Below are 15425 nucleotides of genomic sequence, written 5' to 3' on the forward strand. Positions count from 1 at the left end.
CAGTGAATTTTAGCAAAATTAAAAAAGCGGTAAATTAAAAATTTTAATGAGTATCGAAATGATTCGATCACTAGATTATAAATTATTTGTAAAAAATTATTACATAAATAATGTTTTGAATATTATTAGTTTAACTTAAATTATTTTAATTTCTTGACCTATTGATTTTGAAATCTAATCAACTCTCGAACTCAATGAACCTTTTCGATTGCCGCAAGAAACATTCTAATCAGTTAACTCATTGAAAAAATATATTATAACTGAAAGATTTATATGTTTATATTTATGTCCACAGTTTAAGATATTATCTTAGAAATAACCAGAAATCCCAAATAAGGTCTCGAAAGATCGAATATTCATTTAAAATAATCATTCCGTCAGATGCGCAATTTAAAAAATAATAATCAAATTTTTTAAAAACATATATATTATTATATATATATATATATATATATATATATATATATATATATATATATATATATATAGAGAGAGAGAGAGAAATTTAGTGCTAAACTGTTAATTATTAATAAATTTATTTATATATAATAACTGTACGAGAATTTTGTTATGATAATTCATGGAAAAATATCGTGCCGTGGAAATTGATTGCATGGAACATTGAAAAAATTATTTGGGGCTATGTTTATAAAAAATGTCTATGAAAGGGTACGATAAATTTTTGTGTGGTTCTTATTATGAATAAGTTTACAAATCCAGAAACCTACGTTTTCAAATCGAATTTCCTGGAAATGAATCTGCACAGGAAATCTACATGTTAAGTTTTTCATGCGGGGTTCCTGTAAATGAATTCAAATGTCAAGTTGCCCATGGGATTTCTGAGTTGGAATCGTGATATCAAGTTTTCCATGTGAGATCTTGATGAAAGTTGCAAAATTTTTGGTTTTCGTGGTAGATTCTTAATATGATATCCAGAAATTCAGAGTTTTTTTTATGGACTCCGGGTGTAATTCCTGCTTAAGGATCCAGATATCATTTCTTATGTGGGATTCCCGGATAGAAGTGATATAAATTTATCAATGTGAAATTCCTATGGAGGATCTTAGATATCAAAATTTCCAAGGGAGATTCCTGGCTGGAAATCGAGATATGAAGTTTTCCATGTGAAATTCCTATGACCGATTTCAAATCTTGGTTTTCTATGTTGGATTCTTGAATGGAATCCAAATATTCTGAGTATTCCTGATGAGTTGTTGTACAATAATCGATAAACCTAATTATCAAATCAAGTTTTCCGTGTGGGATTCTTATTTAGTGATTTAGTATCCCGATTTTCCAATATGGGTTCCTTGCATAGAAATCCAAAAACTCGGACCAAATTTTGTACGGATTTCTCCAACAAAAAACTGTTTCCCATAGGTTTATTCATGAACTTCCGTTATATAAATCTATACTTCTTCATCGGGGTTCCCACATGTCCTCCTTTAACAACAAGAAAATATTCCTCTACAGTTTCAAAAAAAAGTATGCAAGTTTTGTTATGCATATCAGCGCTTTAGATCTACACATAAATTTTCAACTAAAATTTTTCCATGATTATTAACTTCAACTTTATCCACCTCCAATTCCAACAATCTCATTAACTTAAAAGTAGTAAACTATCAATTTCATACCTTTTAATTCGAAAAAAATAATAATAACAAATAAATTGCATTTCACCTTCCAAGATCTGTTCTATATTCAAATTCTTTATCCCTCCATCTAATAAAAAATAATACTGCGTACTTAACAAAATTATCTATGATTATCTCCCCTATTTAAATTTTCTAGACCAATAATAAAGTTAAATAAAAAAATATAAAATTACTTCAATTACATCATCTCTGGAAAAAAAAAAATGATAACTAAATCGTTGCGGCCTTGTTAGTTCGGGTTATTATCTCAATAAACTTTCAAATACCAGTTAATTTCTAAGCTTGCTCATTGTAGAAAAATACAAAATACTTTCTATTTTCCATGATATATATATATATCACTATACTTATTTTTCTTCGTCCAAAGATTATCAGAAAACATTGAAAGTAGCGACAAACAATATTTATCTATATATTAAGAAAAAAAACAAAGTGAATACAAGTGATCGCATAAAGTGCATATACAGTAATAATTATAATAATAATGAAAGAAATAAAAAATAAATAACCCAGCAAAGAAACAACGTAAACATACATTATATTTACAAAGGAGTAGGGATTGCACTACAGTTACATTACATACTGCTGTTGTTTTTTAATATGTTTGTACTTAAAGTAGTGTAGCGTAAGGTGTATGTTATGCTCAGAAATTTTAAGACATTCAAAGTCGATTGAACTCTACAAGCGATTGCTCTTCTTGATATTATATTCAAAGCTCAGTCTGAAATCTGTAATTTTATTATTATTATAATAAATAAAAAATAAAGAGATATTTAATTTAATTAAAATTTGTGTTAAAAATGGAAAGAAGTGAAAATAAAACGTGTAATAAAATAATGAAAAAAGCTAAACTAAATAATATTGTTAATGATGATGAAGATATTGTTAATGAATCATTGACACTTGAAGAACTTATTAAAGAACTTCATAAAGAATTCAAAACAAATTCGGTTAATATTGATCGTATACAAGCTCTAATGTCATCTTATGACAGTAATCCGGAGGATTGGAAAAAATACGCTAAATTTGATCGTGATCGGTAAGTATTTAAGAATATATATATAAATTTTATTTTTTGTTAGCAATATCGGCTAAATTTTTTATTTCATTATTTAGTAGAGATTTGTGAATAGTTCGAACTTATTCATTATTCGTGATAAATCGAAAAGTAATATTCTATCTAAATTTGAATGAAATAATTTAAATTTTAGAGTAAATAGAAATATTGTTCGGTTTTTGAATTATTTCTAAAGTATCAAAAAATTCAAATTATTTTAGAGTTTTATAAAGTATTCGTAAATTTTCAAATTATTTTATAAATCGGAATTATTTGCAAATTATAGCAATTCATTGTTTTCATTTATCACAAATTAGATGAAAATTTTTCGATCTAAGTTTGAATCGAATACTCGAATTTTAATTAAATAATGAAAAAATTTACGAATAATTCGAAAATTTACAGACTCTCCGAATCCTTTGTGAAATTCGTAAATATACAAATAATTTAAAAACTTACAAATGCCTCAAATTTTTCGAATAATTCGAAAACTTACGAGTAATTCGAAAATTTATAAATATTCCGAAAATAAATAAATCATTCGAAAACTTGCCAATAATTCGAAGCCTTTAAATAATTTGAAACCTCACGAATTAATCGAAAATTGACGGATAATTCGAAAATTTACAAATGCCTCGAATTCTTCGAATAATTTGAAAAGTTACAAATAGATTGAAAATGGACAATTTATTCGAAAACTTTCAAACAAATCCTTCGAAAAATTTAAATTTTCCTAATTATTCGATTCGAATATTAATATTTGTTCCAAATCAAATATTATTCGTAAACTCTCATTAATTAGTTATTGCTGGTAATAAATTTTTTTTTTTTCACAAAAATGGTGTCTAATTATGTCCCGGTAACTACTATAATAATTATTGAAGATTTTCAATTACAACTACCATCAGATTGTCAGCGCGTACCAACAAAGTACACGGAGAGAAAATTATGGTAACAGTTACAATATATTATGGGAATGGTTCCCATACTGCATGGTAACCGGTTTTTTTCAAATGTTGATTATAGGAACGGCACCCATATATATTATGGTAGTCATTCCCATAATTATGGGTATAATTTCCATATGCTATCGGAATAGTTCCTATCGAATCATGGTAATCGTTACCATGTAACTATGATAATGGTTACCATAATATTATGGTAATCGTTACCATAATATTATGGTAATGGTTACCATGATATTATAGTAATCATTACCATAACATTATGGTAATTGTTACCATAATATTTAGAAATTATAATAATTTTTTTTTTTGTAATAAGCGTTTTTTTGTATAATTTAAAGTTTTGTAATATACAAAAAAAACGCTTCTTACAAAAAAAAAAATTATTATAATTTCTAAATATTATGGAAATTATTACCATGATATTATGGTAACCATTCCCATACTATTATGGTAACTATTCCCATAATATTATGGTAACGGTTACCATAATATCATGGTAATAATTTCCATACATTATGGGAATGATTACCATAATATTATGGTAACCATTACCATAATATGATGGTTATGTTTACAATAATATTATAGGAATAAGTACCATAATATATAGGGCTTATTCCCATATACACTTAGGAACCATTACAATGTGGTTATAGGATCGGTTACTATTTGCTTGTGGGAACTATTCCTATGAATATGGTAATCATTACCATGATTCTTTCGCATGCGATATGGAAACTGTTACCATAATGATAGGAATTTTTCCCATACTTATGGAAACTTTTTCCAGAAAGTATGGGTCTATATCCCATAATCCTAAGTAATCATTACCATAACGATATGGAATGATATTTCATAAACGTACTAGGAACAGTTACCATAATTTTCTCTTCGTGTAGACAAAAAAAATTGAATTGCTTTAGTCAATTCAGATTAGTTATCTTGCATAATTTATTTACCACCACAATAATTTATTTTTATATTTTTTTTGTATAGATATACTAGAAATTTAGTAGACGAAGGCAATGGTAAATTTAATTTGATAGTTCTTTGTTGGAATGCGGCTCAGGGTTCAGCAATTCACGATCATGCTGACGCACATTGTGTTATGAAAATACTCGAAGGTCAACTAATCGAGGTAAACAATATAATTATTAAAAAAAATTAATTTTAAATTCATTCTAATGAAGTATTTATTGAAGTCATTCAAATTCATTTGGAAATGTAAGTAATGATATATTCCATTTAAGACATTATACTCATGGCCAACGGAAAATCCAAAATATCCCGGAAATGTGGCCGTGCAAGAACTTGAGTCCAATATGTTGCAAGTTAATGACGTATGTTACATTAATGATACAATTGGCCTTCATCGTATGGAAAACCCAAGTACAACTGAACCAGCTGTATCATTACATCTTTATTCACCACCATATTCATCGTGTAATGCCTTTGATAAACAAACCGGTAAAAGAACACCTTGTAAAGTTACATTTTGGTCTAAATATGGGATGCGTAATTAATTAATGTAAGTATTTATTTTTTGATTGTTATTTATTGTTAACGTTAGTAAATTAGAAAATTTATCGAATTGAGAAGAAAGGCAAATGATAATTATGACTGATTACATAACGGAAATTGAGGGAAGATGGAGTATTAATTTTATCTCCGTAGATCTAGTTATTTGTATTTTGTTCTATGTATGTAGATTCAGATTTCAGGATCTTAGTAAAGAAAAATTTTAAACAAATCATAAGTTTAAAGAGTTCTATGTGAATAGCAATAGATCTATCGACATTGATTTAGATCTACAATTGGAAATAGTGACCTGTATATATGAATTTATTAGTGAGTAGATCTACATTGATCTACAGTAGGTCTTTGTATATCTATATCGATCAACACATGTCGTCTTAATAGATCATTGTAGATCTTAATAAGTCAATCTATTGGATCGCAGATTTATATTGATCTCCAAATATAAATTTTCTAGATCCTCGTAGATCAATATTGATTTATGTACATCAACCTAAATCTTCGAAGATCTATATAAATCTTTATAAGCCAATCTATTGGATCCCAGATTTATATTGATTTCCAAATATAAATTTTGGAGTTCCTAGTAGATCCATATAGACTCATGTATACTAACTTACTAGATCTTCGAAAAGATCTATATAGAACTAGATAAATCATTTTCGTTAGATGAATATAATTTTTCTAGATCAATATAAATTTACATATATCAATTTAATGAATCATTGATCTGCATATTTAAATTTATTAGAATTCAGATTTTTGTAGATCTGATTTGATCAATATTTAAAAGTAAACCATTTCATCTCGAAGAGTATATTGCAGTAAATTACATTAAGCAAATGAAAATATTTATACTAATATTAAACGAATTAAAAACGATATTAAATGAACTAAATAAATTTATCATTTTTGTTGACAATAACGGCAAAATTCATATGTCGTCAGCATTAATATCTCTTTGACGACATTATATTAATATTTATAATAATAATATTAATAATGACCATTGAGATAGAAAAAGGTTATCGTACGCTAATGCAATAATATAGTTGGAAAATAAACAACAACAATTCAATATACCGAGTATCAGTAATCAAAAACAATTAAATTATCGGGGTTATGATTCGATAGTGAAAATAAAAAATAAACGTTTGAGTAATATCTTAAATAAGAAAAAAAATAATAGATTAAATAAATTGTATGTCAATAAGATACTACATATATGTAGTCTATAGACTTGTCAACACATATTTGCGAAACTTTTTTTTATGAACACGTATTAGAAATCTAATAATTATTAAAAGTTTTTTTTTTTCAGGTGCTAAGGTGACTTCTCAATTAACGAGTGATCTTTTCAGAACGAATAATTACATATTATATGACTATTAAAGTATATTTATTTATTGTATAATACTCGCTTAAATAATAATTTGAGTATTAGAAATAATTTTAATTTTATTGTATAATTATTATTATTTTTTATCGAATAAAACTAAACAATATAAAATTTGTGTATGTCTACCCTAGTAGCACTCTCAAGACGCGTTTTCATTTGTTTTTCTATTCGCACTCAAGTGGATGAACAGTAATATCTTTGTTGTACTTGTAAACTAAATGGGAACTTCGTTCAAGTTTTTCTCGTGAACAAATGGAAGTTATCAAAAAATTGAAGTGCACTTCGCTAGTTCATAAAGTAAAGCATCGGGTTCGTGTCTTTATTTTGCATTTAGGGCTTTTATTTTAGAGAAAAGCTTGGACCAAATTATATGATAACCGTTCTTAAGGAAGTCTTATGCAAATTTGAGTCTTGTTTTAAGCACGGCTACATAATCAGTCTTTGACAAGCATAAGGCAAAATATTTCCGTAAAATATCTTAATCTAGGCCTGATGTGTAACTCTGATAGCAAGACTTTCTGATCGGAAAATTGGTGTCAAGTTACGATCAAGTTTACGATAACTTCAGCCTTTGTAACTGTTGACTACAAGTTACGAACTTTCCCAAAAACTTGGCGATAATCTACTGCCGTAATCTGTCGCCAACTTTCTGTGAAAATTGAAGGAAACTGGCGTTAATAAATTATCTTACATTTACTGTTTTAACGGCGATAAGAATTGAATGGATAACTGTGAAGATGAATAAAAGTAATGAAATTCGTATTTTACGATTTATTTATTGTTTTTTCATATTTTTATAGAGTTAACAACTTCTTCATTAATCCAGGGGTTGTACACATGAATTAATTGATACTTGAACATAACCTGACTTACATTTACAATTATTATCAATACAATCAGAATTTTCTATGACGCATTGATCTTCTAGCCAACAGAATCCACCTAAAAACGGTACACAAGATTGATTAATATATGCGATATGATTTGGCTTACAGACACATTTCTTATCAATTGAGCAATCCATGTGTAATGCATCTCTGCAATCTGAACGTACAGAGCAATTGGCTAGGAATGGTCCTAAAATAATTATAAGTAAAAAAAATGACGTTACAAACAATAAGTTAATTCATTAAATCTTATTTTCTCAATTAATTTACATACTTTTTACACACTGGCCATCAGACGCTGGTAAATATTCGAGGTTGCATTGACATCTATTATTGACACAACTCGAATGTTTAATTAAACACTGCTCATCGTTTAAACAAGATCCTCTGATAATTACCGTACACGTAAATTTATCTAGTGATATACAATTTCCATTGCATACACATACTTTGTCATTCGAACATTTTGCGTTTTTTATTATCTTACACTCCGCATCTGATTCACATGGCATTCCCAATGAAACTTTAACGACAAATAATGTATAAATTCAAGAACTATTTAAATAACTTGGATATCTTTGAATGTATAGAATTAAAATTTGCTCATGTTGGTTTCATAATAAAAAAGGGTAAAAAATTTATGTTTACCTGGTATACATTCATCTCTGGATCGAGCTATATAACTATATTTGCATAAACATACGTTAAGAATACAAAAAGTATTATCTGGAATGCAATCATCATTTTTTGAACAGTAACCACCTATAATAGGTTGACAAATTTCATTCAATTCTATGTAAGTTGGTTTACAGATACATGTATGGTTTTCTGAACAATATCTACGCTCTGAATCGTCACAATCGTTATATTTATGGCAATAATTTGTTTGGGCATAGCATTGTTCATTCGTCGGACAGAAATTATATTTTATTGGTTCACAACTGGTTTCATTAATTGAAACATAATTTTCTTTGCAAACGCATTTTTTATCTACTGAACATTTTGCGTGTTTTATAGCCTTACAGTCTAAATTACAATCGCAGGTACCCTTCAAACTCTCTAGAAAAATAAAGTAAGCAAATGATGATGAGCTTTTTTTTCAATATGTTCATTTATGTAATTATAGTAACCTGGTATGCAATAATTATCGGACTGAGGTAGATAATTACGTTTACATTGACATTTATTGGCAATGCAAACAGCATTAGATGTTGCGCATACTTCATTGTTCGAACATAGCTCATTCAATAAAGGTGCACACGTTGTCTCATTTAATGCAATGTAATTTGCAATACAAACACATTCGTTGTTCTCTGAGCATATTGAATGCATCACTTGACCACAATCGTTATTATTATTACAGTATTTTTTGAGAAAACCTTGCAATAGAAAACGAAAGTAATTGCATGTCTCGTATTCCGAACATCCACTATTTGTCATAAATGTACTTACTTGACAAACATTGGTTATTAGATAGCCGAACAAAGCCATCGGTGCATTGACATATTTTATGATAACAGCGAGAATTCATGGGATGACAATCACTATTTTCTTCACAATATTCTCCAATAAGCGGTGCACATGTTTTACTGGTTAACTGAAGGAAATTCGATTTGCAAACGCACTTATTATTGTCAGAACATTTCGCATATTTTATTTTACTACAGTCATGATCTGCTCTACATGCAAGGTCCAACAAGACTAAATAAAAGAATAAAATTATAGTAATAATAGAAAATTGTTTTTTATTTATGTTCCTCATGATGTATACTTACGAGGTAAGCATTTATAATTAGAACCGCGCACATAGTTATGCTGGCAAGAACATTGACTATCGATACAGGTTGAATTATTCGCGCCACATGATTCATTATAACGACAAAATTCTCCCAACAACGGTGCACAAGCTATTTTACTCAGTTTTACATGACTACTGCTACAAAAACATTTCTTATCCTCTTCTGAGCATTTGGCATTCGGTACAATTTGGCAATGTTGATTTTTTTCACAAAATACGTCTAAAAACTCTATAAAATAATTAAGATCATTGAATATATATTTCTAAGCTACTATCGACAGCCGTTATTACCATCAACACATTCATTGTTCGATTGTTCTATAAAATTATGATTGCATGCACACGCATGATTGATACAAACTGAATTCTTTGTTATACATTGTTCATCATTCCAACAATATTCACCCAATAATGGAGCACACATTGTGTTATTAAAAGGAACGTGATTCGATCGGCAAGTACATTTTTTATTTTCCGAACACATTGTATTGTATAAATTTCTACAATCGTCATCATATTCACAATTCCATCCTAACACAGCTGTAATCAAATGATAATAATAATTTATTTTGAATTTAATCCGATGGAAGAAATTAATTTTTCTCTTGTGATGTCACCATTTTTAAAATACACACTTGGTAAACATTGCTTATTGTATAAAGGTGAATAAAAAGCTCTACATTCGCATTGATTGTTAATACATTGAGCGTTTAAAATTTTACATTCGTCATCCTTTGAACAAAATCCACCTATAATTGGCCCACATGATGTTTCATTAAACTGCATATGTTTATCATCACAAACGCATTTTTTATCTTTTGAACAAATTCCAAATTTTATTTTATGACAATCTTTATGGATAAGACAAGGTTCTCCCAAATATGCTATTTAATATTAAGTATAACGATATAGAATTTGTTCTCACTATCGTTAATTAATACGGTATAAAATCAATTTACTTGGATAGCATTTAAATTCTTGATAAACATAGTTATGTTTACATCGACACTTGTTATCAATGCAAAGAGAGTTTATTATTGCACAAGGTTCATGGTCCTGACAACTTTGATTGTACGTTGGCGCACATACTGTCCGATTGATCGGATAATGATTGATAATACACGCGCATAATTTTTTGTCATCACAGCTTGAATGATTTATGAATTCATTACAATCATAATCATGATCGCAAGGCATTCGTATATAAACTGAATTATTCAAAATTAGTAACAAATATTGGTTCTAGAAATTAAAATGTTAAACCAATCGAAAATTTACCTCCTATGCAGCGTACATTAGATTGAGGAATTAAGTTAGTCTCGCATATACATTTATTATGAACACAAGTAGCATTCATTCGTATACATTCATCATTGGTCTCACAAAACCCTTCTAAAAGCGGTGCACAAAACGTTGAATTTAATGCAACAGTATTAGCTGTACAGTCACATTTATTATTATACGCCGAACATTGTGCAAATTTTACTTCTTTGCATTTATTATCGTCAGTGCAAGGTTCTCCAAGTATCTCTAGAACGTGAAAAAACGTCGATAATAATCTATAAAACTTAGTTTTATTTAATTACTTGATCAATTATCTAATAAATGAGCTAACTTAGTTTGCATTGATTATTAGACACAGGTAAATAATTTTCCCTGCATCGACATTCGTTATGAATACAAATAGAATTATCAGGTGCACACTTTTCATTATTCACGCAATATTCACCCAATAGCGGTGCACATACGGTAGAGTTAATTTCAATATTATTAGATCTGCAAATACACATGCTATCTTTTGAACACTTTGAATGCAATACTCTATCACAATCCTCATTTCGTACGCAAAACATTCCTACATACACTGTAATAAATTTAAAAGTTACAACTAATAATACTGGAATCCATGTAAACACGAATTTTTCTTAGTCATCTATAAAAGTACCTTGTTTTTTACATGTAAACAAATCATTGAGTTTATTTTTTTCACACGTACTCCATAACTTACAGCATGGTTGTTGGTAGGCAGGATTGCACTGGTACAATATTTAGTTAAAATTAAATTAATAACAAATTAGGTTAGCGCTGCATGTAATCACTTCCCAGATGTATTTATTCGCTATGAGTGTGACTGCAGCGCCAGACAAAATATGAACTACGGGAGGCTGTCAGAGTATGTTTTTATACGTATGCCAATAGCAAGAAACATAAAAATAAATAAATATTATAAATAATAGTAAAAAAAAAAGTTGTAAAAAATATGTGACAGTTTTATAGTAATTGCAGTTTTGTTTTTTAGCTAAACAGACCATCAATAAGTAAGTATAATGATAAAAAATAAAAAAGAATGCAATAAGCATTTAGGTTAAGTTATTTGAAATTCATATCAAAGTCAAAATATGATATTGAGGAAAAAAATCAAAATGAAAAATAAATAATTAAATGATAACAAAATAAATACTTTCACGTGTGCATGCTTACAATTTCAGTAATCATAGCCTCCCGTAACTCCGAAAGTAAACACTGCAAACGCTTCAGTCAATTTGATTTCCCCTACCATGGCTTCACTCAGAGCGAATAGTCGAATTATATTATATATGATTCAAATGAATCCGTCTCATAATAAGAATAATATATATATATATATATATATATATATATATATCATACCAAGTATACTTACTTGATTATTGTCCTGTGCGCATTGATAGTCGTAATTATTTTTATATCCTAAAATTTTATTTGCAGACAGCAAAATAAGAAGTAAGACTTGAACCATTTTTTTCTTGACCGTAATTAACATTCTCAAAATTAAATTTTTTTTTATTTTGTTTAATTTCAAACAATTTTTTTTTTTTTTAATAAGATATCTCAAGAATGATTTCTTCATGTGGCAAAAACAAAAAGAATACTACCTGATTGATTCAAAAATACTGTTATAAATATATCCTTATCTATATAAAACTTAATAGCTTGTCTTTTTTATTAAGAGGGGCTTACACTTTTCTCTCTGTTACACTTAAGTCCATGGACAATACTCTCTCTTTTGCACTTGTACAGTAAACGAAACTTTGGCCGAGTTTTCCTCTTGAACAAACGAATATTATTAAACAATTAAAGCGCACTTTATTAGTTTCGACAGTAGTGCATCAATGTGCGGTCTGTATTTTGTATTTAGAAATTTTGTTTCCGAAAAAAACTCAACTGAAAGTATCTGATAACCCCTGTTGATCGTAATAATATCAAGAGATATCGTTGGGAAAAAAAAATGAAGAAATCGGTTTTTTTCTAGTATCTCTGAAACGACTTGGTCGATTAACTTCAAAATTGAAGTATCTTTAGAGCTCAAAAAGGCGTGTCAATTGCTGCAAGAACTATCGTAAACGGTTTATTTGCTCGAGAGTTATCATTGACGAAAGAAATGTTAAAAAAACGGTTTTTTCGAATATCTTTGCGATGACTGAATCGTCCAATTTCAAAATCATATCAGTTTTAGAACTCGATAAAAGATGTCGATAGATGTATTGAACATCAAAATCGGTTTACTCATTTGAGAGATATGTTTTATTTTTATTTTTAGTTTTTTATTTTCGTAGTTCAAGGCAGGACATAACTTTTTTTGAGCTCGGAAATACATTCACAATAAATTTTCCTATTACAAAAATATTCAAGTAAAATTCCCATGCTATTAGCGTGGGAAAATTTGAAAGGGGGCGCCACCTTTTAAAATTGAAATAAAAAATCGTCTTTTTGAGAGGATTTTTTTTCGATACATAGAATTTTTTTTTACAACAGCCGATAGAAAAAAAAATACCGATTTTTTTTCGAGCACCCTAATGACATAAATATATAGAAATAGAACTTGTCATTAAATTTTATTTTTTTATGATGAAATCAGTTAACTCTTTGGCAATAACAACTATTTCTTAAGATAAAGTGTGTTTTAATGATCGTGGTATTTTGTCGTAAAAATTTATAATAGCTTTTATTTGAGCTTCTGAAAAAAATAATATATATATATATATATATATATATATATGACTTTGCAGGATTTTTAATTTTCATAGACATAGCAAATTAACACCAAAAACTTAGCAGAAGGAAAAAAAAAAGTGAAACAAGCTGAAGAACACACGTTATAAAATTTCTTGAGGGGGGCCTATTTTGCCTCACATTTTTTAAATTTTTATTTTTAATGGACAGAACAAATTAAGTTCAAATGCTTAGCGAGGGAGTAAGAAAATTCAAACAAGTAAAAAGACTGAGGATTTGAAAATTTTTCTTTAAGAGGCCCATTTTGCCCCCTCCCTCCCTCTCCTTCCCCTACATATATATTTACCCCTATATATATATATATATATACGAATACACACATCTGTGCGCGTGCGCGTGTGTGCACAAATTTTTGCACGTTTGTGCATTCATGTGTATGTGTGCATGGATGTGTGTGCTCACATGTATGTGTGCATGTGCCTGTGCACGTATGCACTTGTGTGTGTGTGTGGCTGCAGGAAAAAATATGTATTACCGTCGTTGATTCTCAACTCCACTAATACACATTATTACTCTTATTAAGAATCTGACATTATTCCTGTGGCTGGAACAAGAAAAACCTATAGCTGCAACAGGACTAGTCCTGTTGCTGCATCAGGAATAACCTGTTGCTGCATCAGGAATAAGACTGATCATGTAGCTGTAACAGGAATATACTGTTGCAGTCACAGGTTTTTCCTGTTGCAGCCACAGGATCATACTACAGGAACGCTCCTGCTGCAGCAAAATTTCTTTTTTTTTCCGTGCACAGCTTCGTATTAGTACGATAAATATAACAAATTTATCTATATTAATTAATTACATCAAATCAAAAATTTTATTATTTTAGATTGTACAGAAATTTTTTATTACAAAATTATCATTATTTTCAAATAATAAATTTTTCACACATAGACCATAAGATATAGCCACAAAAATAGGTTGCATTGTCATTCTAAATCAATGCAATGATAATTTTCAATTAGACACTAACAGTTCGTTCCTTGAGCGAACTCTTATAGGATACGGAGTAATTTACAGTCACTGTATCCTGTAATTATTTTCAATACATGCTGCAAAGTTTTTATTGATGAAAATCTACCTTGGAGCTGAATTATCAAAACCGTGAAATTTAATCATCGGGAACATCAATTAGACACAATAAAGATCCTATTAACATGCGTTTTTAATATACTTGTATACAACGGCCGTCAAAATTACACTGCAAATAGGAAAACTATATAAAGTTCATCGTTTTTGCGGAAAATATATTGTATGCATACCTGGATAGCATAAATCGTTTGATATGCTTATGAAATTAGGTTTACATTTACATTGATAATCGTCACAAAAAGAATTCAAAACAACACACTGATGGTTTTTCCAACAAGGTCCACCAATAACTGGAGAACACGTCCAACTGTTTACTGCAATATTATTAACTTGGCAAACACATTTGTTATCATTCGAACATTGCGCGTGCCAAGGATCTCCACAATCTAAATTATTCTCACAACTATGTTTTTCAATATCTATAATATTTATAAGATTTAATTTAAAAATAATATTTATTTGTTGTAAACACATTCGCTAAACATATCGAAGTGTGCTTTCAAGTTTGCTTACTTGGTACGCATTGGCTAGCTGATATAGAAAAAAACCCAGGCTTGCATTGACACTGCTTATTTATACAGTGAATTGTATTATAACGACAATTTTCATCTATTGAACAAAACCCTCCGATAATTGGTGCACAAGTATTTTCATCTATTGCGGTATTATTCTTAGAACAAACACAAATTTTATCCGGAGAACATACAGCATTTGGTATTATTGAACAATCATCATCATTGTTACAAGTTTCTCCTAATGTAACTACATCGAAAATCAATAATTATTATAATGTCTTGTGTTCAATTTTGCATAACGGTGAAAAATGAATCTTAAATGCACGGAAAAGAATAAATATGAATGAGTACTGTGCAACACAAGAATGATCGTCAAGCATGTAGAAACTGATCTTAGGATATTACTAGTTCTCGTTGTATTAGGGGTGGGTAGTTTTTACATAAGACTGAGTGCGATTCAGCATA

At 28.9% G+C, this 15425-nt stretch overlaps 3 protein-coding genes across 3 annotated transcripts; 1 reads left to right on the forward strand and 2 right to left on the reverse strand.

Moving 5' to 3' along the window:
• Positions 1-583: 583 nt before the first annotated feature.
• On the forward strand, positions 584-6675 carry LOC103580858 (cysteine dioxygenase type 1). Its single transcript, XM_008562765.2, has 5 exons — positions 584-669; positions 2023-2694; positions 4677-4818; positions 4931-5208; positions 6538-6675. The coding sequence occupies exons 2-4, from the start codon at positions 2456-2458 to the stop codon at positions 5201-5203; spliced, it is 654 nt and encodes a 217-aa protein (XP_008560987.2). The 5' UTR covers positions 584-669; positions 2023-2455; the 3' UTR covers positions 5204-5208; positions 6538-6675.
• A 757-nt stretch (positions 6676-7432) lies between these two features.
• LOC103580947 (prion-like-(Q/N-rich) domain-bearing protein 25) lies at positions 7433-8834 on the reverse strand. The gene is made up of 4 exons (XM_008562900.2): positions 8656-8834; positions 8151-8593; positions 7777-8025; positions 7433-7692 (listed from the first exon to the last, which is right to left on the reverse strand). The coding sequence occupies exons 1-4, from the start codon at positions 8832-8834 to the stop codon at positions 7433-7435; spliced, it is 1131 nt and encodes a 376-aa protein (XP_008561122.2).
• Positions 8639-12079, reverse strand: LOC103580946 (prion-like-(Q/N-rich) domain-bearing protein 25). The gene is made up of 9 exons (XM_008562899.2): positions 11984-12079; positions 11309-11336; positions 10916-11164; positions 10579-10830; positions 10260-10508; positions 9936-10184; positions 9592-9840; positions 9278-9529; positions 8639-9203 (listed from the first exon to the last, which is right to left on the reverse strand). Exons 1-9 carry the CDS (start codon positions 12077-12079, stop codon positions 8932-8934), a joined length of 1896 nt encoding a protein of 631 aa, XP_008561121.1. The 3' UTR covers positions 8639-8931.
• Between the last annotated feature and the right edge of the window lie 3346 nt (positions 12080-15425).

Source organism: Microplitis demolitor, chromosome 4, assembly GCF_026212275.2.
Source record: "Microplitis demolitor isolate Queensland-Clemson2020A chromosome 4, iyMicDemo2.1a, whole genome shotgun sequence".
Lineage (NCBI taxonomy): Eukaryota > Metazoa > Arthropoda > Insecta > Hymenoptera > Braconidae > Microplitis > Microplitis demolitor.